Genomic DNA, 27,947 nt, shown 5'->3' with positions numbered 1-27,947 from the left:
TAGCACCTGTATCTATAGTGGGATTCCACAATGAAGCATATAGATCAGTATTCAAATCAAATAGTTTTGCTGGGTTACTACTACTACTTGTTGGGCTACAACAATGAAATCTTAGGTGAACTCAGAACCAATAAGTCACCCATCAATAATTCGCTTCTTGACTTGAGTTATAAAAGGTGTGTGGTCATATTACATAAGTACACAAAACCAAAAGTCTCTTCCTAGGTTGATGGGTCCAGCCCTTTGCTTTTTCAGGCTAATTGTACCAGGTAATATTGTTTATAAATTTATTAAGATCCATCTTGAAGCCAGGTGAGTTTCTTATCCTCACAGCTTTTATTGGAAAGATATGCCAGACCCTCATTGCTCTGGTGGTTAGAAATCCTCTTGCTTCTAGCTTAAATCTATACCTGGCTAGTTCATAACCATTTGTTCTTATACCAAGCATTATCTTTTAGCTTAAATAGATCTTCTCTCTCCGTGTTTCTGGTGCTTACCTCTTTTTATTTGTAGAGGGTTAATCACTTTCCCTTTCAGGCTTTGTTCTACTAGCCAAGCTCTTTTCCTCTACTGGAGCAAATAAGCTCTTCAGTCCCAGATCATCCTATCAGCCAGCTCAAATTTGTCTTTCTTGAAAAAGTGTGATATGACTTTTACCCAGTATTCCAAATGGGGTGTTTACTAACACCTTGCACAATGACATCAATACTTATCTATATCTAATGGAAATATTGTACCTCAGGCACCCTTGAATTACATATTCCAGTTGCTAGATTGAATAGTTAGATTTGAAATCAGGTAGTTACATGAAATAATTACAGCACATTATTGCAATGATTCAGCCCATGTGGCAGGGAAAAAATGAAGAAACATGCCTCTCTTGATCAGAGTCAAGTTGGAAAAATTAGCAGAAAAAAAGAAAAAATAGCAAAAGAAAAAATTAAAATAGTATGACACAAATCTTGAGGCTCCTCAATCTTGTATATTAGTTATGTTTTATTAAAGGAATGTCAATCTAAGCAACAATGATAAAATTAATTAAAATGTCATGAATATTATATATTCTGTATTTTCTAAATCTATAGGAAGATTCTGTACAAGCAAGAATCTCACAATCCAGATGAGACTGTACTGTAATATGTTAATAAAAGGATTCTTTGGCATATTAGACATAAACACTAGAAACTATCTATTTCAAAGTTTATCAAAATGTTCCATTCTGGTTGTTTTACATTTTGTATTTATAGACAAGAGCATACACCAGTGATTCTCAGTCAGGGTGCTGTGGCACCTCGAGGTGCCTTGAAATCCTTTCAAGGGTGCTAGAGGGTGCTACACAATGTTAGCCTTGTTAGATGTGCAAATGTGATTCACAAAATAAACTGAATGATATCAAATAAAAATCCATAGTGTTAGAAACATTGTGACTTGTTGGGATCTTTCTGAGTTCTTTGCAACAGAAAAACGGCTTTTTCCATAGAAAACAGAACAGAAAAAGCAACAGAACAACATAGAAGAAAACAGAAAAACTGCTGTTCTTTGCAATAAAAATGCTTTTTCCATAGTCAAAAAAGGAGTAAAAGCTAAGAGCCAGCATTTTCCGAAGGGACCCTTGAATCTTAGCAAGGGGTTCCTTGAGCCTTGGGTTTCAAAGGTTGAAAACCACTGGCATAGTTATAACCCCACATAGCTTGAAGGGCAAGTGCTCCCAGCATGGGGGAAATGTTCATATCACCATATGGCCTTTAATTACAGATGTAAATAAATATAAGGTTAGTAGTAGCATATCTAACCCATCTTTTCACAAGAGAGGTTAGCACTTGAAATTATATGAGAAAACATATTCCTTTGTTTATCTGTTACTGTGGTGAACAAATATGACATTTCTCCATTGATCAAGTTTGTTTATTAGTTACATTACTCTGGGTGTATCTACAGACCCAATTAATGTGAAGCAATAAACTCTGGAGCAGTTTGAGCGAGAGTAAATTATGTCCAGGAGCAGTGTCTACACATGCAACCAGGACAGCATCAATTCAAGCGTTGGGAGATCAGGCCTGGGCTGGCAGGGAGCACGGTGGTCAGCCTTGCTGGCTGGGGCATGAAGGTACTGGAAGTGTGAAGCCATGTGGCTAGGCAGCAGGCAGGAATCTGGTCCTGGCTGGCTGGGCAGGCTTGGTGCAATTGATGCCTGTGGTTAGTATCTACATTTGTATTTAAATGCAACAATTACTCTTGTGTAATATAGTACTGTCTTATATATATCACTTAGTTAAATTTCATGTTGTGCTGCAGAAAAAATGGGATAAAAAACATTTTTGAGAACAATTCTGATGTTGGTTTACAACAGGTTGTTCTTGCAGGACAATATAATGAGAACAGTGGATATGGAGGTTTGAACAGACAAATCTCAAAGTGATTTTATGTTTTTTGAACTTTTGTCTGTGGGAGAGAGAGATATTCTTAGTAAGAGAATACATGTTTTTATTTGAGTGTCTAAAATGAGGTCAGGCTAGGCGTTTGAGCACACAGATGAAATAAACAGTATAAGCAGCATTGCATTATTTTGGATGGGATTGTATCATAATGTATAATCTTCAAATGATACTGTCAAGGTAAAAATCCTATTTTACAAGTGCGGCTATTAATATGCTAAATTCTGTTCTAATATGACTTTTTTTTTTTTAGATACATCACTGTAAATCTAGAACTACATCAGTTTTAAAAGAGTTTCACCAGACGAAGAATGCCAGAACAGAGAAAAAAATGATGTCCGGCACTTATTTGTACAAAAGTACCACAGCAATGAAAATACATGTCATTTACAGTTCTCAATTTTTGCTTTTCATTCCACTTCCCCAAGAGCACAAGACTGATTCTAATTCTCATCATCACCAACTAGCACAGTGGGGTGGTATTGTTTCCAAGAAAGCCGAAAAATGTTTAAATTAAAAGTAATCTTAAAAAAAAAAATCAAGAAATCATTTTATTTATATTGGAAAGTTGAGGGCAACATAGGATATAGGTATGCACATACATTTTAAACATAAGGCAACACAAGTGCAAATCACTGGAAGTAGGGTAGTCTCTCTCTCAGTAAAGGAGGCCTCATTATTTCCATGCATCTCCCTTCAGTTTTAGTGGGAAACCTCACAACCTATAAGACGTGTGCACTTCTAGTGGTTGGTACTGAACAGTCACACAATATTTACAAGTGAACTTCAGCTCTCTAGGCAAGATACTTCACATGTAACTCTGAGCAACACACAGTTAAATGCACATCAGGGTTTTTGGATGACATCAGGATACCTATCAAAGCAAAGCTAGAGCAGAATGGGTTGTTATAAAGCCCCAGGGTACATATATAGTTACATAGATCATTTTTATACAGTTGGTCTATCTGTGATAAATCATAAAGTAAGGATCATCATCTGTTGTCCTGGACTCCAGCTCTGTTCTGAAAGTATTAAATCCTCACTTTCTTGAATATCTAAAGTGACGGTGTCCAATACCTGTAGGAATTTTCAGCAAGATCCTCTTCTTATGGGGATAAATGAGGATTTTGCTATTCAATGGCAGCAAGATTATACCTTCCACTTGTTGCGTGCTGCTCAGTTGCATACGATTTATTAGATATATTCCCAAAATCAAACTTAAGGAAAGTTAAAATAACAAATAAGGATAAAATACATATACCCCAAAGAAATAAAAACCCAGAATAGCAAGTGATTAACATGTTGGTTAAAAAGGTAGCTCACTGAAGTTCCACATACATTAAAAAGTTCAGGTTTCATTTTAAATGTTTATTCAAATTCCTTTGGGGCCATTATTTACACTTTAATTTTTTTATTTTATTTTTTAAGAAATGTGGCAGAGACCTAAAGAAAACTTACCATTACTTGGAGAAAATTCCAAACTACTAGTAGGAAAAAAAAGGTAACCTACAAAGCACCCGGTCATAATAAAAAGTAATCCAATTAGATTAGGTATATTTTAACTCACAATGTTTGTAAAGAACAAATAAAGCCAGCATAAAATGGAAATTTGGAGCTCTGCTGATATATGCTAGCTGATTTATGTGATTTTTATTATCACAAGTTCTTTTTTGTCTTCAACATGCTTGTATCTCCTGTTGATAGCGTTGGAAGTTTATGTACAAATTACCTGTTCCTCAAATATGTATTATTTTAAAATAAATTCTGTCAGAATTGTGTCATTCTGTTTAAAACTTCCAAATGTTAGAAACTAAAAGCTGAAAGTTAATTGGCTTAAAATATTTATTAATTAAAAAAAAGTTAGAATATTTGTGTATACAAATATGATGAGAAAAAATATCATGCAAACTCTTTGCATACAATAAAAATAACTCAAATATTAATATGGTTTTACAAAATAACTTCTTTATAGTAACTTTTATGAGAAATGTTGCTCTTATCTCTGTGTCTGAAAGCACCAGTCACAGTAATTAGAAAGCCATTTTTTAAATTTAGACGTTTTTCTGTGGAACATATATCAGTAATTTCACACTTTTGCACTATGATCAACAATTAATACTGTATTACTTTTACTCAGAAAACTAGACATAGACATATGAACATAGGGTAATGAATTCCTTAATACCACTGTACTTCTAAACAATGTATGTTAATGCATAAAGTTGCCAAAAATTTGCTTTAGATAATTCCCTTAAATGATGACAATATCTTGAGATTGTTATGGATGACATCTGTTTCTGCTTAATTACAAATTCTTCATTGGATTTATAATTTGTGTATATTACAAGTGATTTGCATAATTAAAACAATTAAGGGATTGACATATCATGGCAATTAGAAATGCATCAAACTCTGAATGTTATACAAAAGAGAGCTTCAATATGAAACATTAATTCTTTGAGAACTAAATATCCTACAGATTCCTGCAGAGCAACCTTAATACATTTAACTTGTGTTCACTGAACTTCAGCATGAAAAGGTTTTTCTCCAGGATATCTGGTTCTTCTTTACGTTGTTGGACCTTTAACCAAAAAAAGACAAAAAAAATGCTTCTTCCTTCTATTTTCTCCACCAGTCACAGTATTGACTTGTGTGCTTATTGCAGATTTCCAGAATTTTTATCTCATTTTCCGGAGCCTTATTCTGTTTTCTTTGTCTCTCTTTTTAAGAATAAGTATGAACTGGTTGAAAAAATGCTCTTGGTCTTTCTTTTTCTGAACAAGTCGAAACCGCTGATCTCTGCCATGTTTCTCTGCAAATTCTTTAAATGTTGTTCTGCAGACAAGAAATAATCATGAGTAAAGCAGCGCTTAAAAGACTTGTCACTACAGATTCAGATTCTTTGACCATGGGTTTACATGTTACGTTTCATCTCGCTATTGGACTTACTGAGATTGTTCTCTACTTGACAAAGGGAGTCAATCTCTCCATTCTATTGCCTCTTCCAAAATCAAAATCATCTTTACTCCCTAATCTAATTGACTTACTTGCATTAATCAGTATTCCCATTTTCATATGCTGTAAATGTATTGATTTTCAGAAACTTGCTTAACAATCAGTTTGGAGTTAATTATCTTTAATCATTATTACAGTATGGCTAAAATGAATTTTCACTGCCCCACCTAGTTGCTTAATTCTACCCTTCTTAGAGATATGTCAGAATTTCTATTATTACCATATCTTGTAGTGGAAAACTCTATTATGCCTAAATTATAGCAAATGTATTTGACTGTCCAAGTATGAATACCTAAAGGAACATTGTAGTTTTATCTTCTTTAACAGAAGCATAAAAAATGGAGGAGAAAGGGACTTCATGAGGTCATGTATCCCAAACCCCTTTGGAAGGTAAAACCATCATGTAGGGAAATGTGGTACCAATCATTCATGAACTGAAAAATATTGGAGATGTTATGTGTTGCTATGTGTTTATTTAAATGCTGGAGGCTGGGTACTTTGCATTCTGCTGTGCTTACTTGGGTAAATTATTTACTTCACATTCACTATGGGTAAGGGTCTACCAAACTCGAGGAGGTGGCTGGCTGATTTTTTGGGCAGACCCCAGGGCCAACCACCATTTTTGTTGGATGAGTGCAGGGTGGGCACCCCCATTCCTCTGATTGGCTGAAAGGCCCCACAGACCTGCCCTTCCCCATAGATTGCCTGAAATTGCAGCTTCTTTGCCCTGATTAAGCCTGGGAAAGCTGTTAAGCCAAATGTTATTAAGCATGGATTAATGGCTTCCCTGGGTGTAATCAGGGTAAGTCCACCACTGTTTCAGGCCATCCCCTAGAAGGGATACTGCACAAGCAGCTGCACTGGGGTCACAGGCTGGCTGTGGCAGGCAGCTGGGAGGCTATACTGGGATCTGAGGAGCCCTGGCCCAACTCATTGCTGGTGGTGGGTACAAGCACACAACAAGCTAGGCCAGGGCTCCACAGGCTCTGGTGCAGCCTCCCGGCTGCCTGCCACAGCCAGCCTGGGGCCCCAGTGCAGCTGCTTGTGAAGCATCCTTGCCTCTTGCTGCAAGCAACCATGCCTGGCCTCCCTCCCCCTACCTCCAGCCTCTGCCCCACCTCCACCTACCACTCCCACTCTGCCCTCTTCCTCCCCCTCCCTGCCCTCTTCCCTCTGCCCACCCCCTTCCTGCCCTCACCCACCATACTCCAAGACTGTAGGGCTTCCTGTCCTTTTCTCTGCTTGCTGGTAAGTAATTTTTTTTTTCTTTACAGTCAGCCCATCAAAATCACAGAGACCACCATTTTTCACACATCCACCCTGATTTTGAATTTTCCACAAAAATTGTACAATCGTGAATTTGGTAGGTCCCTAACCATGTGCACATACAGATATTCAAGAAGGCTAGGGGGAGATAGATTGAGATAGAACAAGAATAAATAAGCCACTGCCCTCTTACTTTCCATAAACCTCTTTTTTTTTTTGCTACAGACATTAAAAGTAAAACATCAGTGAGTTAAAAGATTGATCATGATCTAATTTTTTTTAAAGTTTCTTTAATTTAAAATGTGTGAAAACCCATTTCTTTTGAAGAAGCTTCATACCTTGGTGATAATTTGGACTCCTCTAGCAGTTTTTTAAATTCTTCTTTGGCTAGCAATAATTTATTTTTCCTTTCTTTGTACTCTTCTTTCATCCGTGTCTTGACAAACTGCTCAAATATCTTTTAAGGAAAAAGGAGACAAAATACAGCAATATTTATTAATAGTTCCTTTGCCATACACATAGTTGATTAAAGGTTTGCAGAATTCCAGAACTGCACTCCACTGACCCACATACCTATACAATCTGCTTCTAAGGTCTGATAATGTGTTTCACAGGAAAAAATATCTATTTGGGGCATTTATGTCTGCATTCAAATACAGAGTGCAGCCTTCCTGTCAGGGGTATAGGTAACTAGTCCTGTGCATAGCTCAACATTCATAAGATTCATAAAATTATACATTTCCATCTCATATCTGTCAAACAGATTGCATTTATTAGGTTTGAAGTCTGCACCTTTCCTGACCTATCTTAACTCCTGACTGTGGGCCAGAAAAGTGTCCATGATGCTAAGCAGCAATTTCATGTCCATTACACAAAGAAAAATTGAATCATGTTTCCACTGAGCTTGCACATGGGCTTTCACATGATGCACACAAGCAGACAAAGCTATCAAGGCTAGTAGAAGAACTGTAGGCCAGCTATGTAAACATATTTAGGCACAAAAAGATGCAGATACACCCCAGTGGGATTTCTTTGTTGCCAAACTCCCTTTAAAATCTATGTACGTTACATCTGTAGGCAGTTTTGAAAATTCCCCTTGGTACCAATCATCATCTATAATCACCTTAAAACACCTTTAAAAATCTGGCCCTTTAGTTTGCGTTATAAAGAAACACAGAATAAAAATCAAGTATTTTGCCTTGAAATATCTATAACTGTTTAACACTAAAATACCTATTTGTAGGAGCACTATATCTGTTCCTTGTTTGTACTGGAAAAGGTAAACTAGCTGAAGCAGGTCTCTGATGACTTTCCATTCTTTCACATGTGCAAACATATATTTACAGGAAAGAGAAAGCAAAAAAATAATTTGGCAGGTAACTCCAATTCTTATCTTGTGCCTACGTAAAGGAAGCAATATTTCTGCAAACATACAAACTTAAAAGTGGAAAAAGAGAGAGTTAACATGTAGCTCAAGCCCAAATCATATATTAATTGATTCTATGTGCTCTTAGGTGAGTAAGTAACTGCATGAAGGGCAGAAATGAGGCACACAACTAGGTAAAATTGCCACTGCAAATTCTATCACCACGTTATCAATATTAGGAAAGATATTATGATCAGTTTTGATTACTGCAAAATGTGCTCAGCTATCAATCATGCTGCTGTATTGTTCTGACTGTAAGTCAACATTTCTTTTCCCACAGAAAAAAACATCAAAATTGCCCTCGGGTTTTATATGTGGAGTCAGAATATTGTGAGCCTTGGGAAACTTTTTCTCTGGTACCTAGGATACTTTTTAATTTCAATGGCTAGGGACAGAAATCACATATAAACTGGTATAAGTGATCAGAAACCAGTTCAAATCTGCAACACAGTGCATATCAACAATTTTCAAAATGGCCAAAACTGGTTTAAGATAAACCAGGATGGATGTAGTATCAGACTTAACTGAGTTAGGTTAAATCAGTTCATTGAACTTCTGTCCAGATCCCCTCCAGATTCAAGTTAACTCACAGTCTCCCAACACCCCAGGATGCTTTGCACCTTCCCCACAAACCCCCTCCCCCCCACTCCATTGCAGGGTGGATGAGCTAGCCTTGGCCCAAACTGTCTGTTTCTCCTGAGCAGGGAGGACTTCTCTTGCACCCCCAGCTTCTGCAGACATGTGGCTGCCTTTCTGGAATCGAAATTGAATGTCTGTTCACTTGCTTATTGGTTCAATCTACACATCTTAGACTAACCTGCAAAGATTGAAATGATTCAACATCATGCTTTTTGACTGTCTGTACTTAGCCAGTATGTTTATGGATTTAATTATTTGGAACTTTCCCTTGATTATTCGATTCCACTGAGAATGTTTTCCCTTTTTTGGGGAGGGGGGAGGGGAAGGGAAATGGGGGACAGGGAAAAAGCAGTTTATCTGTATTTATCTAGCTATAGTCAGGGGAAAAGCTGTGTCTCCTAAAACTGAACATGAAAGTGTGGGGTTGATTAATAGAACAATATATTGCAAAATATTCTAGAAATAATAAAACATTAAAAATAGCTTCTCAAAGAGCATTAATTTCCCCTGCTAAAGCATAAGGTACATTATAGCTTCTGCTATAACATATAATTATTCTTGTCTGAATTTCAACTGTAAAAAGAAAATGAAAGACAAGAATAGAATTTAAATTCTTCTTTGTCATCTGAGAATTCCAAACAATAATAGAATTCTTAAACAATTTATTTATTAATGTTACGAGAAGTGATTCTCCAAAATGACAGTACTCATTGACTATAATAAATCCATCTAATATATTTTCTACTACAATGCTTTTCACAGTTTCTTGGCATAAGTTTCACTCTATTTTCAATCTAAGTACTATAACATCTTTCCTCTAACTGGTAATAACCCCTTGGGAAATATTGATAAATAAACCTACCTAACTGCTAGTCTTCTGTAAATGATACTTCCATTCCTCAGGCAGCCTCAGATAAATTACCCAGAGATACAAAGCAGGGCTCACATCATGATCCAACTAATCTAACACATGTTAGAGTCATGAAACACTTTTTTTTTGGATGTAAGGATAAAATGCTTTCATGCCCTCTCTGCTTAGGACCATTTCTCTCCTGCCCTTTTCAAGCTAGAAAAGGGAAGAAAGAGGAAACATTAATAATGTATTGTTTAACTGGCCATCACCTGGCCAGTGATTCCTCTATTTAATTTGTATGTAGTCTTCATGAACTCATCATAGAAATAGGGCCAGATTTCAGCCCTGAGTCTTCAAAACATTAGCTCATTTACATAATTCAAAAGACTGCATGGAAATTAATCTTCTGAATGTCAAAGGCTTGCACAGACGTATAGCAGAGATTATTTTTCTCCCACAAACTCTATTTCCACGTAAAATAAGGCATCAGTAGGCATCATTCACAGCAAAACTTTCCATGCATCTGATGACAGCATACATTATTTCTTCTACAATACATGAGCATGATGATTAATTAAGTCAGTAATCTATTTTTATTCTTTTCTCAGGTCACATGGAATCAAAGACAGTAATGTCTAAATAAATAGAACAGTCTGAAACATCTGAATACCTACAAATCCATTATTCAAAAGCCAGCTATAAAAGAAAATTTGGACCTAGAACAACAGGTCCTTCCATTTATATTTCTATCCAGCAAATCTTCTAAAACTTTAAACATCTAATTTGATTTTGCATTAATTACAACTATTTAGGTAATAGTCCTCAAAAATGCTTGAACTGGCTTATAGTTTGTGCATATTTTTCCAGAAGCAAATGAACAAAGCTTGATTCAGTTCTTAGATCAGTAAATCTAGGACTTTTTTTGTTACATCTCTTTCCACCTGGTCCAATTAATCACACTTGGTAGAATGTCAGCAATTATTTTAATCCTCTAGTTTACTTTTCATCTTGAATATTTTCTTTCTCAGTACCAACATTAACACAACTTTGATCTTCTATATAAAGTCCTTAGTCTTCATAATCATTTTTCCTTGAGCATTTAATCTACCCCACAAATGAGGTCCATGTCAGCGATGTTTCAAGGTAAGGTCTATATGATATGTTTTTATTAGGTGTATTCATTATGTATTTTTATTAAATCATGTATATGGTTGATAACACAAAAGAAGCAATAAAGCTTGATAGATTGATCAAGGTCTAGGTGTTGTCCTTGTTAAGTCATTGGAGGAAAGGCAGAGCTCTCTTGCAAAGTAATCCTGTCTCCTTGTTTACTGCTATCACCTTTATTAAACATTTTCCTCATTTCACAATCATGCATTACAAAAACATTTTAAATAAAATATAATTTGAAAATAACTTATATGGAAAGTATAAGTTAAAGTGTTTCAATATATGCATATAAAAAAGTACTGTTGTTATATGTCCTTATGCATTCTGTATCGTGGAGACGGTGGTGCCTCTACCTTCAGTTCCTCACTTATGGGGTCCCAAAAAGTTCACTTTTCTCCATCATCTTATTTGATACCTATTTGAAGCCATTAGAGGAACTACATAGACAATAGATTTGAAGTGCAAGTGATACTTGTAAGAAGTTGAGTTCTATATTTCTCTGTCTCAAAAGGTAACACCACCATTTCCCACCTTCCTCAGGCTCTTAAAACCATTTATTCACAAAAATACAGCTTGAACAGAAATGAGTATCATTTCTGAATCATAGGAATAGGGCCAAAGGAATAGGTCCAGCACTGGTCAAGGCAGGATCATCCCAAACTAATGCATGTCTACCATGCACTTGAAAACTTCCAAAACCTCTCTTGGATGACAAGCATCTCTTACAAGCAGATATGGAAGAATTCACCTTTTTATAACACCCCGTTATGGAGAGTTAGTGCCCTCAGTTAGGTGGGTCTACACACTTAAACACACATACCTTTAATTCTACTAAACTATGAATCCTACTTTCCAAGATAAAATAAGGTGATTACTGTTTTTGTTAATAACAACAACAACAACAACATCATTATTATTATTTTAGTTTGTGGGTCATTGAGATGCTATGGTAATTGTTGGTTATCAAAAACTGACCAGAAAGGTTACATACATTATTAATACTCTTCTGAACTCACCTGCTTACGTTCTTCAGAGTTCAGTAGAAGGTAGCGTGGGTCAAATACTATTTTGTGTAACTCTTTTTCCCAAGTAGAAAATGCTGAGACCTAAGAAATACATGAATGTATCTGCATTAAATACCTTTATTAAAGCTTTGTAATAAAGGGTTATGCCAAGTTACTAGGCAATGTTCACTATGCATTAATGTTACAAAAATGCTTTTGGAAAAAATAATATGCAATTTAGGAATAAAGTTTCTGGAAGGAATAAATTGAATAATCAGAATGAAGATAACTAAATTTGAAGTAAGAGAAATATTTAAGAAAATTGTCAACTGGCATAAGAGAACAGGAGAAAACAAGATGGCACTTCTGCTAAGAGGCTTTCTTGAACAAGTTTAGGAAAACATGCCTGAAGTGAAAAAAAAACCAGAAAAACTAAGAAAGCAAACATATACTTAAGAAATGTATTTTTCCAATCTCTTGGATAAATTTAAATTACTTTTTCATTTTCTTTTCGTGTTATTTTATCATTTTATTTTCTATCTGCCCCTCTTCAGCTCCTCCTCATATTAATGTTTTTATTCTGTTGTCTTTATTTACATACATAGTGATCTTCTGACTTCTGATTGCTACTAATACTATTCCTTTAGTTTTTATTTCTGTGGTAGATTGTATGTACATTTCAAATTAGATTTACTTTTATCTTGTGTCCTGTTTTTGTTTTCTTTTTTTCCCTCTTTTTTCCCCCTGTTGCTTTAAATATAGCTAGGGCCCTAGCAAATTCACTGCAAGTGTGGGCTGCACAGGTTTAATTTTGCAGGTTCCTTTGCAGCCCTCCCCGCTTGCCCGATTGGTGAAGGGGCCCTGCTTGCAGCTCACCCTGCCAATCAGAACCAAGCCGCAAGTCACGTCCCTCCACCAATCAGCAGTGGGGTGGAGGGGAACTGTGCAGGGGAACCTGAAATATTAAAGGAGCCACAGCACAACACACTTTCACTGTGAATTTGGTAGGGCCCTAAATATACTTAATGGCACCTTTCCTTTAAGTTTACATAAACTTAAAACTTTCCTTCTGCATATGTAAATTCATTTACATAATCAGACTTCTAAAATGAAGGAGAAAATATTGTTTATTTAAATAAAAATACTTTTTGGCCTGGATTTGGTACTGGAAAAGCAAAGTTGAAAGCTCAAGAACACACTGGATAGTTAATGATACCTCTGAAAAGTGGCTGGGAAAATGAATTGTTCCTCAGTGGGTAAGAATAATAATATGCATCTGGCCATTTCTCTGATCAGTGCCACAATATATATTAGTATTGATTGCTATAGGCAAGCTATAACCATTTTGGTCATACTGCATAAGAAATAGGAATACACATTCCCATGCTAAATCAAGCACAAAAGTTCAGTTCATTTAAGCAATTCATCTTGCCACCAGTCTCACATCACAAATCAGTATAAGAGTCAGATTATGTCTGCCAATGCATGAGTGCACAAAAGAACTGATATCTATAACCCAAGAGTCATTATACTTTATGTAGCAATCATAATGCTTCCTTCCTTGAGCCCTCCACAGATGTTACTGAGGCACTGTTCACCAAATTTTGCACCCAGCATTCCACTGACTCCCATAAATATAATGAAATCCTAAATTACATTATTACATATTTTCTAAAAGGGGCTAAATTTGAGCTGCTAAGAACCAATGGCATTTGGTAACAGTATAAAAAGTCAGCTCATTCCAAACAAGTATATACACAAACTATGGAAAAGAGAAAAATTCTAATAGGCAATACTGGTCTTGCCCTTTTAGACCATGTACTCTTTGTGAGAGTTGCAGTCTCCATCTGTTATTGGAAAGGATCAATGCTTTAAGTGTTAGCACAAACTAAGTAAATATTATTAAACTGTAAATTCCAAAAAGGCTTCCTGATGTCCTCAAATATGTTTCCGTTGTTCTTCATTCTTTCAGGGAATTGTCTAAGATGGCCAAGCAACAGATTCTGTCTCCATTGGTGCAGAATTACCAGTATCCATCCATTGCCTTAGGCTCACTTACTTTACTTCCATTAGTTCAGTTATCAATTGAGTATTTTCCTTTGCAACAAAATTCCCAGTATTAGAAACATCATTAAACCCAATAAGGCTGATGGGGCCAAAGTATTAGATTTGAAAAGGTCTTCTATTTTCTGATTCACCTTTGTCCAGAAAGTTTTATGATGCAAGATCCTCAAAACATATGAGTTAAATCCCTAGCCTGCCTCTGACATCTTATATATCATCACTGTTAATTAGTTCATTAAAAGAAAACTCTGGAGTAACATAAAATATTCTAATCACCTCACCTAATTACAAAGAAGAGTAAATGACTAAAAAAATTAAGTGTGTGAAGTATAATTAAAACAGAATAATTAACAATCAAACAAGAAACCTTTGATGATGCAAAGTGGGTCTAAATGAATTGGCTTTCCTAGAAATCACTGGAAGCCAGGAAGTTTCAAAGTTATAAGCTGACTTCTACAATGTAAAGGGATTGGTTAATAAACAGTTATGAACAGTGCCTCTTTCTGTAACATGATAGCTGTAAATGTAAAGAATGACCCTGGGAACCTATGGACATAAAAGCACAAGTGCCTATTGTTCAAGCTAAAGAAGTCACATAATTTGAAGGGAGCACTGTATTAGTGGAGATTACACTTCCAAAACAACTGGGGATCTTGTACTGTGAGTTTTGGTCTGAAATTGGGTTAGGTATATTGTGTATCACCAGTGCCATACCAAGGGGTGGGGCCGAGCAGGGCAATAGCCCTGGCCACCAAAATGAAGGGACACCAATAGATGCTGCCCAGCCAGGGCAGGGTGTAAGATGAAGCCATGAGGGTTTCACTGGGGGGCATGCAGGGATGGGGGGAGGGTGGCTCCCCCTGCTGCATGCACTCCTAGGCAAGCATGGCGGGGGAGGGGTGTACCGCTCGAATCTATGTGCTGGGTGAGGGTGGGCCGCTGGGGGTTTTGTCCCAACTGCAAACTTTGTTGCTATGGCACTGTGTATCACACAGCATGTGCTGACTAATAGTTAAAAGAAAACTATTTATGAAATGCCACAAAAGTAGTTGACATTCCTGCCATGTGCACATTGAACAATGTCCTCCAAACTCCTTCCTCCTGAAGTGCTCCTTCTGCAGTCTGCTACATATAGAACCTTCCCCATTCGATTCCATTCCTCCCTGTAAGCTCCAGGACCTTACCTTAAGTTTAGCATTAATCATGCAATCTTGACATTTTATTCTACCCTGACTGTATATATCTTATGAAAAACATTTGCTGCTAAACTGTCCCAGTGATGGAGAAGACAGCAAAGGCCCTGCAGCTGTAGCCAAAGACAGACATTCAGTTTCTCCTGCGAAAGTCACCACTTCCCTAGGATCCCAGAAGAAACTATGAGCACACAGATGTTCAACATTTTTCTCCTAGACCAAACATGGCTTCTCCCAGAAAAACATAATCTGGGAACAAGCAAGGTTAAGTCACTCCCAGGAGACTTTCTCCTGAGAGAGCGTGAACATTTGTAAAACGTTCTCCCTAGAAAGAAGCTACAGCACAGGCCTGCAGCATCCCAGTGTGCTCCCAAAGTACCTCCTTTGAATTTCATGGGGTAACATACATGCCTGTAAATGTGCACACCTAACAGTTTGCAGGATTAGAGTGTAAAAGTCTGATGCTTACTTCTACCACGAGTTAATACTCAAATCCATCACTAAGAAAACCGGAAGATACACTAAGGGCCTAATTTTGTAAAGTGGCTCTTAATCATATGGATAACATTTTATGGAAATAAATAACTGTATACAGAATCAGTTGAATAAATGCTAACACTTTTGTGTTACAGGGGTGTAGGTTGTAGCCGTGTTGGGCTAACTCATTTTTGTCTAACCACATTTTTGTGAGCAGTTAAATATAGCTGCATTAATTTCAGTATTAAAAAAGAAAAATCAGGTCCCTTTCAAAATCAGTAAATATTCTATAATTCAAACCATGTGGTTGATTAAATAACCTGATATAACTAATTTATTCTGTCTGTACATTAATATATACTTCATCCATATGGCCAAATGTTGATTATGCTATAATCCTACATATTTTGGTTAAAAAAGACTCTTTGACAAATAATATATCTTTGTCTGAAAATATATATGCCACCAAAAAACCCCAAAATACAATTTCATAACATCACTATGGCCAAAATGCTTAAGCTCTTCATTTCAAGGTTTAGACCAGTCACATTTCTTAACAATTATTTCTGATTTGTTTTTTTCATGTCATTTCCTTTATATATGGTAACTGTGTATATTAGAAAGAAGAGAAAAAAAGCACCTCTTGGTTAATGTGGGAGTTAGAGTTATAGCATGCTTGTTATATTTGTCATATTGCACATACTATTGTCAAAATTTACAAGGAATATATTAATCACCCTTATTTCTTACCCCTCTCTCCAGAAGCATATCTCGGAAATGCGTAATGCGCTCCTCTAAAGGAAGCACAATCTGATGTGCTGATGTTTTTACATTTTTCTCTTCAACTTCAACCTTCTCCTGATCAGCATTCTGGGAATCTTCTGTTCTTTACCCATGTAAGAAAGTGAAGCAGGAATAAGTCAGTAAACACAGACAGAAGGGTACACTTTTCAACCCTCCACTTTCCTTAAAATTTCCAAAAAAAATGGGATTTCTCTTTTATACAGTATGCAATATTGACACTACCCAAGTCAAATCTTATATGCTTATTAAAGTGGGATGAATCTTGAAGATCCTTTAGAAGAGATGATGGCAAGCATTTATGTGGAAGTATAGTATGACTAGACTATGATCAAAGACTGCAACTGAAAATCGAGACATTACACTGTGCTTCAAATGACATAGTTCTATATAATGTGTCAAGGAGTGAAGATTTCAGAGTAGAAACTGGAAAAAGCCATGTTAGTGTTTTTTTCTTGAAAGCTTAAAGGTCAACAATAATCTTCCTTTTATGTTCTCAAGCATCCCATAACTTCACTCCTAGGGGAAGTAATTTGGCTTTTTATCACATATACATGACCTGCTAGTGAAGAACTTGCCTCTATCTGTTCAAAAAAATCTTTGCATGAACTGATAACCATTTTCCAGAAAGATATCATATAGGAATAAATAGCGGTTTCCAAATAATTAATTACCATTGTGTGAGCTATTACATTTACAAGGGTCACTGCCATGCATCTAACATTACCATGTTTATTCCAGAAGAGAACATGAACAATTTACTTAAAACTTCAAACAGAGGTACATAAGGGCCATTTTCTCATCAAGTGCACTTTAGCACAGCTCAGTTAAAAGCCAGTGGAGGTACACCAATCTGCATCCTACCTTCTGAGGATCTGGCCCATGTATTTTTAACTAAATCCAGAAATCAATAATTTTTCTACAAAACAACTTTTTACTAAAATTCACTGTTTATTCATGCCCAAGTGCTTCCTTGGTAGCATAAGCCACACTGCTTCTGTTTTAACATTACCTTTGTGGGGAACAGTTCCAGTAATAGAGGATAGGGCTATGCGAAATTTCATTAGCTGTTTTGTTTCAAGCTCAAAACAGTGAAATCAAATTAAATGAAAGCTTTGAACAAGCCTCAAAATGAAACAAGGTCAATCAAAACATTTCAAAAGTTTTGAAATGTTTTGAGTTACAAAGCTAAAGCTGGGCTTGCTTGCAGAGAAACAGAAAGTAAGGAGAAGGAGAGGGAAGAGCAGGGAGGGACTGCTCTGACACTGACTGTGTAGCTGGCCAGTGACTGTGAGCCCTCCCTTAGGTCCCTTCCAATCCCAGTGCTCTGGGGCCCCAGTGCCAGTGAGGGTGCGCCTTAACACACACACACACAAAGTCATACATGTCATGAGTTTTGCTTGTTAGCATCTTGAGGTGCAGTTTCTCAGAAATCCCTGCACCTATCTCCTTGAAACCTTGCAGGCTTTGTGGCTTCATAAGGGGCTATCCTCCCTGCTGTTTTCATTTGAATCAGGCAAGAAATGACAAAGTTATAGGTAGTTACATGATTCCCCCTTATAGCCTATGGGTGAAATGGCAAAATGCATTGAAACAGCAAAACAGTTTCAAAAAAACAAAATGGAACAGTGCTTTGAAAGGAAACTAAACAAAACATCAAAAAGAAACAATGTCCCTTCAAAATGGTGAAACGGAAGTCATAATGAAATGGTGCTGTTCCGCACAGCCCTAAATGAATTAGAGACTAAACTTCAGGACAACAGTAACTTCAGAAAGCGGGGATTTGGGGGGGGGGGGGAGGGGTTGTGATGCAGATACCTATCTACTAGGGATCCAAGGACATTTGCTAATATACCTCAGAGAAGCTAGGTACCTGGATTGAGGAAGTGTACACCATAAGCACACTTGTGGTGACAATAACAGTTAGACTCTGACAACTTGATTCAGATTTAAACTGGAGGCAGGCAAACACCAGATTCCAGGATTTCAACAGCAACAATAGAGTTGGACAAGTTCAGTTCTGGCTTGTACTCATCTCTACTATTTATCAGTAACAAGCCATCTATTCATTCAAGCCCTGCTTTATTAAAGGGCAAAAGATGTGATCATATTGGCAACATTTTTCAAAGCTGGATGCTAAAAGTAAAGTACTTATTGTTACTTTTGTCATTTTAATAAAAGTGGTCCAATGTTTAGAGGTGCTGTAGGTCTCATTGAAGTTAATTAACTTTAGAAACCCAATTTAGAATTTGACCATTGAATGTAATAACATTTTTATTTCCAAAGTGCTCTAACTTGAACTATATAAAGAGGGAAAACATTCAAATATACTTTTTTGCTAATAAATTACATCAGTCAGTCAATAATGCAATTAGTCCTAGCATATTATGTCCCTGCAGTAATTGTATTACACCTAAATTGCACTAAATGTTGTTATATATATTATTAGTGGATTCAAAAGTATTGCACTGTCACTCTTCATATTATGCTGATGACTTTTATATTGCATTAGCAATTTTCATTTTCCCCAAATCATAATATTCTGTAATATGATCCATGAACCTTAAATTCCAATTTCTAGTATCCCCAAAGATTTTGTTTGAAGCTGAAACTGATGAAAATACTAAATATTATTCAATCAGCTATGATCCACAAGAGATACACTCTCTTTTGGTTTGGGTAATAGAAGATGTTTCTACACATGAGTCTTTCATGTATTTTCACTCTAAAAACTATAGTGAAAAAAGTTCTAACAGTAAAGGAATGCAACAAAGTATTTTAATTTATAGTTAAAAGGACACATATAGACAGATAATTTTATTTTGTACTCTATTACTATCTCAACTTTTTAATTTTCATATAATTCTTTTTCTTTAGCTGTACCAACATTTGCAGTTGAATACTATAAACTTTCCATCAGGAAAAGGATCACTGACTGCATCCACACAAGATGCTGGTTGCTCAGCAGTCTGTGACTACTGTGCAGTAACGTGGCATGGCAGAAAGCATGATGTGATGCTATTGCACAGTAGTCTAGGGATACCGCACAGTCAGTATCATGAAAAGGCCATTCCTCGGCTGAAGGATATGAAGCCGTTCCTTCATACAGTATAATAATCAACAAGTACTAAATGACTGAGCGAGTCTCGCGTACATGTGGTCACTGAGTAAAAATCGCATCCTAATAGGAAATTAATCTTTAGACTTCATGGCTGTGTTGGGGTGAATAATGAAATTTCTCTCCTTGGGGCTCTCCTGCCATGCCTTGAAGTGATGGAAGAATAAGAAGTTAATTCCCCAATGAGAGAGGTTGTGGTAAGTCACCCCAGAAGCAGTATAAGAGTAAATTGGTTTATTAGTGAATTCCCCACAGCTTGTGGATAACCCTGGCTGTTCTCACAGCACACTGTCTTCCTTCACCCTCCACTGCTATGCAACTTACTCCCCTGAGCCTGTCAGCTCACCTCTAGTCTCACTCTCTTTCCTTCCTTTGCAGGTATCAGCAGATTCTTCCTCCATGGGACCTTCTCTCTGCCTGAGAATCAATCTCCCCCGTGTCTCTCTCACCTCTTTGCTTTGGCGGTCACCGTGGTTACCATCACCCAGTAAGCCAGTCTTATCAGCAATCCATTCCAGCACTGGGTTTGCTGCTCCTGGCTTTCCCCATTGACTCTCCTCACACCATTCCCCAGCAGGAAAAGAAAAGCCCCCTGCCATGGACTTTAATAGCCACTGACTCTTAATCAGGCAACATTCACCCTGGATGCAATCCCTCTTCTCAACTGTGTCTACTAAGTAATTATCTTTGCCTTGTCCCCTGACCCAACTCTCCCCCACACTCACTATTTTGTAGCAGCAAAGAAACAGGGCTGTTCCTTGCCCTGTTACAGACTTCTTAATCTCAAGAATGATCATAGCTCATTTTCTTTAATACACTCTTTATATCCAACACTGACCAAATACAGCAAGATGACAGCCAAGTCTCAATTCTGAAGATGACCAGTGAAAACCTATCAGACAAAAATCTCCACTTCTTCCCACCAAGGCAAACTTGATTGTATCTATTACAAAATGTTGATCTCAAACAAATTCATCCTAAAGTGTCATATAATCTTGACAATTGAGCACTTAAATTTAGGGGTAAAATATAATTTTCATCTGATTAGTTACAGTTTTGAGGCCATATTTTACCTTCAGATGGAGATATTCAGGTTCCACTGAAGTTAATGGGACCCATGTGTTATCCAAAGCCTAAATAGCTCCCTTTCTGTTATCCTGTCCTTCACATGAAAGGAACTTTCAAATCATTTTAGTAAACAAATTAACTCTACTCACAATTGCACCGAGTCTTTAAGTAATTAAGATTAAATAATCTGAAGATATTCTTTTTGCACATTTAAAATAAAGTAACATTCTGCTGCTTTTGTATATAATATAATTAGACTGTTGTTAAGTATTTTAGGTCCTATAATTAAAATGTATTTAAATGTAAATGAAAATAGAGTGGTGTGTACAGAACTTCTTACAAAATTAGCTGTTTGAATGTAAAACCATTAGAATTTTAAACAAAGATCCAGGGCTGAAATAAAATAACTGTTTTAATAAAAGTCTATTGCACTAAAATGGAACTCTTCAAAATTAATTCAGTAGGCCTACTTGCACAGAACCAGCAATCACCCTAAACATACCAAGAAAGCTTTCATATACAGCCAAGCCCTCAGATACCATCAAATCTGCACTGAGAACACCAATTACCACCTCACAAATCTCAAGAAGGCTTTCACTTAACAAGAACACTAATGGCTCTATCTATCCAGAGAGATAGACTGCATGCTTGAAAGAGCCACCTAGATACCATGTGAAGAACTGATACAGTACAGAAAGAAAACCACCACAAATCGGACACCACTGGTTATGACATATCACTCCTCCCTCAAACTAATATAGAAAATCCTCAAATAATTGCAACTCACACTAGAAAAAACCCAGTTCTTAAAGAGATCTTCCCAAAACCACCCATCCTAGTCTTCAAACAGGCACCAAACCTTGCTAGCCTCATTACCATAAAGAAATTTCCTTTGGCCCAAAACACACCAAATGGATCCAGATCATGCCATGACAAGAAATGTAAAACCTGCCAACACATCTCCACTACCCCCACAATTATTACACCCCACAACAGAACCATCAGAATTTCTGGATCTTAGAGCTGCACCTCTAGAAATCCAATATATCTTATCCAATGCATCAAATGCCCTGATGGAAAATACATAGGAGAGACCAAACAACGACTGTGCATCAGAATGAATTCACACTGGAAATCTATCAAAGACAAGAATACCCAATTACCTGTGGGGGCACATTTCTCACAAAAAAAAATTCTCTCTCAATCTCTTAGTTCTAATCCTCAAAGGGAATTTACAAAACACTTTTCACAGAGGATCCTACGAACTTCACTTCGTCAACCTCCTGGATACAAAAAATCATGGACTATATATAGACTAGGGCTGTGCAAAATTTTGCTGGATGTTTCATTTCAAAGCTGTTTCAATGTGTTTCGAGCTCAAAACAGCAAAATTGAAATTAAACAAAAGACTTCAAAACAAAACAAGGGTACTTGAAACATTTCGAGTTTTAAAGCCGGGCTTAGTTGGCTTCAGCTGGTCTCAGGCAGCAGCAGCAACCTCCTCTCATCCGGTGTGCAGATCCAGAGGCCCACACCCCTGGGAGGGCTGCAGAGCTGTGCTGGACTCCTCCCAGGGGTGCGAGCCCCTGGATCTGTGTGCCAGATGAGAGGAGGCTGCTGCTGCAATCTTCTCCTGTCTTATAGATTCATAGGTTCATACGTTCATAGATGTATGGTCGGAAGGGACCTGAGCAGATCATCAAGTCTGACCCCCTGCCCTGGGCAGGAATGAATACTGGGCTCATATGACCCCTGGCAAATTTAAGCTCATGTGAACCCAGCTAGGTAATTATCAAGCCTCTTTTTAAAAAAACCCTAAGGTAGGAGCCAGCACCACTTCCCTAGGAAGCTGGTTCCAGATCCTGGCTGCCCTGACTGTGAAGTAGTGCCTCCAGATGTCTAGTCTGAACCTACTCTCAATCAACTTGTGGCCATTATTCCTTGTTACTCCAGGATGTGCTCGGGGGAACATGGTCTCACCCAATCCCTTCTAGTCCTCCCTGGTAAGTTTATAGATGGCCACTAGATCTCCTCTCAGCCTTCTCTTGTGGAGGCTGAACAGGTCCCTTAGCCTCTCTTCATAGCCCTGTTCAGGTCCCTTAGCCTCTCTTTGTAGGGTCTGCTCTGCTGACCCCTGATCATGCAAGTGGCCCCCCTCTGGACCCTCTCGATGCTGGCCACGTCCCTCCTGCAGTGCAGCGCCCAGAACTGGATGCAGTACTTCAACTATGGCCTGACCAGTGTCACATAGAGGGGGAGGATCACCTCCTTGGATCTGCTCATGATGCATCTGTGGATACATGACAAGGTGTGGTTAGCCTTACTGACCGTGTCCTCACATTGGTGGCCCATGATCATTTTAGAATCAATAATGACTCCAAGATCTCTTTCTGCCTCTGTGCTTTCGAGAAGGAAGTTCCCCAGCCTATAGGTATGCTGCTGGTTCTTTCTGCTCAAGTGCAGTACCCTGCACTTGTCACTTTGAATCCCATCCTATTCACATTTGCCCACCCCTGTAACCTGTCCAGGTCCAGTTGTATCCTGTCCCTCCCTTCTAGCATGCCCACCTCACCCCAAATCTTGGTGTCATCAGCGAATCTGAACAGGGTGCTATTCACCCCCTTGTCAAAGTCACTAATAAAGAAATTGAACAGTGCAGGCCCAAGGACTGAGCCCTGGGAGACTCCACTGCTCACATCCCTCCAGGTGGAATATGACCCATCCACCACCTCTCTCTGGGTGCAGCCCCCTAGCCAATTTGTGACCCATCTGACTGTGTAGGCATCAATGCCATAGTTGCCTAGCTTTTTAATGAGAATGGGGTGGGAGACAGTGTCAAAGGCCTTCCTGAAGTCCAAAAGACTACATCTACCGCAACACCTGTGTCCAGTGATTCTGTGATCTGATCGTAGAAGGCAATCAGGTTGGTTTGACAGGACCTGCCACTAATGAACCCATGCTGGTTGCCCTTGAGCATCATCACCTGTGATGGCCCCTCACAGATTTGCTCCTGGATAATTTTCTCAAAGAGCTTCCCCAGGACCAAAGTAAGACTAACGGGCCTATAGTTGCCTGGTTATCTATCCTCCCTCCTCCCTTTTTGGAAAATGGGGACCACATTGTCCTTCTTCCAGTCTTCTAGCACCTGGCCAGAGCACCACGAGTGCTTCTTGTGTTTTAAGTAATATGAGTTATGGCTGAACTTTGATGAAAGTGATTCTTAACATTATCATAAAGCATATTGTGTGTCAATTTATTCCATGTCCAAGGAACAATAGAATTTTGCTAAATAAGTTTATTTTTTACAAATTCATAGTGGGCAGTAATTGGCTAGGCTGAAATATTACAGAAAAAGACCGGGGGGTCATAGTGGATTGGAAGGTGATTATAAGCCACAAGAGTATATTAACAGGGGTATTGCACGCAAGTCACAGGATGCCATTCTTCTACTCTATTTAGCATTAGTGAGGCCTTACCAGGGCCACTGTGTCTGGTTTTGGGCTCAACATTTCAATAAAGATGTGGACAGATTGGAGGGAGTCCAGAGGACAGCAATAAAAATTATTACAGGCACAGAAAGCATGATATACAGAGGTGGTTGAATGTTCTCTGTGTGCATGGTTGATATGACAAGATTAGAAATAACTTTCTAACTATGAGAATCATTAAGTACTAGAGAGATTACCTAAAGAAGTCATAGCATGTCCATCATTGGTTTATTAGGAAACATTTAGGGATGATTCTGCCTTTTGCAGGGAGTTGGACTATCCAGAGGACCTCCTGAGATCTGTTCCAGCCCTATTGTTTCTATGTTTTATGATTCTAAGGTCCCTAGAATATTTTAATTTATAAGGCAATTAAGATTACGTGCACCATAAATGTAACAGTGCTACATGTTCAACTGATTTATGTGCCAGAAAGTGGCAAAATATGTAGAAGGGGTGTAGTTTGTAGCAGTGTTGGCCTAAAGACACAGGCAGACAAGGTTCTTTGGGTAAATCTGATATCTTTTATTAGACCAACTCAAATAGTTGGAAAAATTCTTAGCAAGCTTTTGGGCACAAACACCCTTCATCAGGCTAAGGAAGCATCTGCTGATGGTCTGTGCTCTTCCTGGATGGAGTGGGAAAGCAGCCAGAGGCCAGTAGGTATGCAAGAAAGCCAGTCAGTTAAAATGTAAATTGAGGTGGTCAGTAGATGAGAGACAGGGGAGCGGGGCACGGAAAAGGGGAATGAATGTAGCTGTAGTCAAAAGAAGAGACACAGGAGGGTGGGAGGAAGGGAATGAGACTAGCTGGCAAAAAGTGGAGGGTTTACCTGGGGAGTCAGATGTTGGGCAGGTTATCATGTGTCATAAATCCAATGTCTATATTTAGTCCATGATTTTTGGTATTTAGTAAATTGATGAAGTGAAGTTCATTCACAAAGAGCGCAAACCATCTGCAGATGCCTCCTCAGCCTATCAAAGGGTGTTTGTTCCTGAAAGCTTGCTAAGAAAGCTTACTAATTTTTCCAACTATTTGAGTTGGTTTAATAAAAGGTATCAGATTTACCTAAAGAACCTTGTCCGCTAAAATACATAGGACATCTCTGTGGCCTGTTTTTATAGCACCATAATTAAACTTATAGCATGCCCATCCCAAGTCTGACAATCAGTTGCCTGTCCTCATTGGGACAGGGCTTGGCATCAGGATCAGGACAGCCCCAATCCCAATGCTGAAAATGGGCATTTGGAGGAACATGTTGCAATGTGCCCCATTAGGGGGCTGTGGGGAAAGGCATTTAAAAATGCTAGGTTGGAAGGAGCCATGGGGAACTGGTCTAAAAACTATATACTTTTGAACACCAGGGCTGTCCCATGGCTAGGATGCCCCTGGCTCCTGATTGATTCCTACTTGCAGCACTTGCAGCGTCCATACCCACAGTCCCACATATAGGACTGAGGCCTATGGATTTGAAGTTGTGGCATAGGGGGAACTAGATTGACTCCCCTTGGTGCCACAGTTACACAGCTGTCTGCAGGTCTGTGGGTATGCAGCTTTCAACTTGACAGAGCAGGGGGAGCTTGGGATCCTGATCACAGTGAGGAATATGACTTCAGGTTTTCCAAAAGAGACAAGCACACAAATGGAAAACCCAAATGATGGATTTCTGCTATCACAAATAAAATTGATGATGTCATAAAAATCAATAGAAAAGGTATTTCTAACAATATAAGAGCTTGTGAATTTAGAACCAGCTTGTGTATTTAGGGTAGCCCAGAGGCTTCTGTAAATTATGCCTGGACTGGATCTAATGGAGAAGTAGATTGAGAATTACAGACCTGCCGCTGGTTGCTTTGAAGTTATCTCCCTTCTAGCTTCACAGCTGAGAACACTAATGTATGCTTCCTGTAAGGCAGCTAGCATATTTCTATGTACTGTAAAAATAATATATTGCAATATTCTCAGGCTATAAAGAAGACAGTTAAATCTGATACTGCTACAAATGACATGTGCCATGACCTTCAATCCTTGAGATTTTGTAGAAGAATATAATATATTCAGTTTAGCCCAGTTACATGATTGGAGTGCTAGGAGTGCTCATCACCTGGCCTTTATGTGGTTGAAAGGTATAAATGAGGAACTCTTCTGCCTCATCCCTTGAATGGGACAGATGAATGTTGACTGGAATTCCTGATGGCACTAAATTCAAAGCAAGCAAGGAGAATCCAATATCTAAGAATTAGCAGAGCTGGATGTCTCCATAGGGGAAAGTGATGGTGAATATATTGACTATAATAAAGGTGTTTGTCCTTTTGATCAGGAAAAGTGGGATGTATTCAATCTCCTTCAGAATACAACCTAGTGTTGCTTCTTTCTAGGATATCTCTGTCGCGTAGGAGTGTTGCATGCAAGTCACTGAGCAGTCTTTGTTACTAAGTACTGCTATGTATCACAGATTTTAAATCAGTTCTGGTCTCAGCTGGAAATATGTACATGAGCATGCTGGCATATGAAACCCAGCACTCTTAAGAAACAGCGTTTCAGTTCCAAATGCTGCTGGTATCAGGTTCAATGATTCTAACTGCTGAGCATGCTGTTGCTTGCAGATACACAAACTTATTCATTGCAGCAGTTATTTTGTGAGGCTGGGACTACGTGGAAGGAACACTTGATAAGACTATTTCTGTGTAGAAAGCAACTAGGATTTGATTCCTCCTAATTAGGAGGAAAATTTTAATTCTTTTTAAGTACTAAAAAAAAAGGAAATTTTAAAAATAAGTTAATTTGGGGGCAAGGGTCCCTCAGACTTAAAAGTTTTCTTAAAGTATTGTAAAAGTTTATATTGTATTATTTGTTCCAGTTTTATTTTTAAGCAAAAGAAAAAAATGTCTTGCTATCAAACTTCAAAATTTAGCATATTGTATTGACAGCATTTAATATACATTTGTTATGTCCTGTTTTCTCCTCTCCTGCTACATACATCTAACCCGGACAGCAGCCTCCTGCTTGTGCATTAAAATATCCTCAAAGGAAAGATGAACAAGTGTTATTTTCTGTCCTTCAAATACTACTCACTGGGCATGTCTACACATGAAATTAATGCAAATGAATAAACCCCAGTGCACATTGTGCTGCGTCTTCACATGCACCCAGGACCACAGCATGTTGAGCTGGGTCACAGAAGCCCTGGCTGGCAGGGAGCCCCAGGGGTCAGCCTGCCAGCCTGAAATTGCTTCCACCTGGTTCAACATGCTGTGAAGGGGCTGGCTGGGGCACAAAAGTGCTCCAGTGTGGGGCTAGCTGGCAGTCAACCCCATACTAAAGCACTCTCATGCTCCAGCCAGCCCCGTCAGCGTCTACATGTGCGTTGCTGCACACTAAAGAATACCGCAGCAGGATAGTATTTGCATTTACAAGAACTAACATGCAGCAGAGTTAATTAGTTTCCTGCAGCTTAATAGAGCCACACATGTAGACATTGAGACTTTACTGAGGAGCTAATTAGGAAGCTCTGCAGTAAACATCTCATGTAGGTGTGCTTGCTATGGGTGCAATTCATTTGTGGCACAGATAGCTGATGGTTCATATAGTTCAACACTGTCTCTACAATGAGGGCTGAGATGAGGAAGGACCAGATTTCACTACAGAATCCATATTTATGCAAGCAGGGCAAGTCAACTACCCTAGTTAATTAAGTGGTTCTCAAATGGGGTGCCACCAGACCTTTTCTGGGGTGCTACAGAATAAGTGTGGGATCTACAGCCACTGCCACCACCCACCACTGCCATGTGCCTGATGCACAGCTAGACTGGGAAGGGTTGTGGCCCAAGCACACACTCCTGCCTCTATTAGGATTAGATGATAAGCTAAAGAAGGCAGGAGTTCCCCTCTCTTGACAGAAACAGAGGTATTCAGGCCAAGTGGAACTGTCCC

General features: G+C 38.4%; 1 protein-coding gene across 2 annotated transcripts in view; it reads right to left on the bottom strand.

The window, feature by feature from the left end:
• Window positions 1–2,973: 2,973 nt before the first annotated feature.
• The window catches only part of TCERG1L (transcription elongation regulator 1 like), a 241,673-nt gene continuing 216,699 nt past the window's right edge, over window positions 2,974–27,947 (bottom strand). For both annotated transcript variants that reach the window (XM_019482906.2, XM_019482905.2), the window contains exons 10-13: window positions 16,293–16,428; window positions 11,821–11,910; window positions 7,055–7,173; window positions 2,974–5,270 (exon numbers count right to left, since the gene is read on the bottom strand). In XM_019482906.2, coding sequence (XP_019338451.1) covers window positions 5,114–5,270; window positions 7,055–7,173; window positions 11,821–11,910; window positions 16,293–16,428 — 502 coding nt within the window. In that variant the 3' untranslated portion in view covers window positions 2,974–5,113. The remainder of the gene's footprint in view (window positions 5,271–7,054; window positions 7,174–11,820; window positions 11,911–16,292; window positions 16,429–27,947) is intronic.

The sequence above is a fragment of the Alligator mississippiensis genome, chromosome 6 (assembly GCF_030867095.1).
Source record: "Alligator mississippiensis isolate rAllMis1 chromosome 6, rAllMis1, whole genome shotgun sequence".
Taxonomy (NCBI): Eukaryota; Metazoa; Chordata; order Crocodylia; family Alligatoridae; genus Alligator; species Alligator mississippiensis.
Note: the sequence above shows the minus strand (reverse complement) of the source record. Positions and strands in the feature narration are given on the sequence as shown.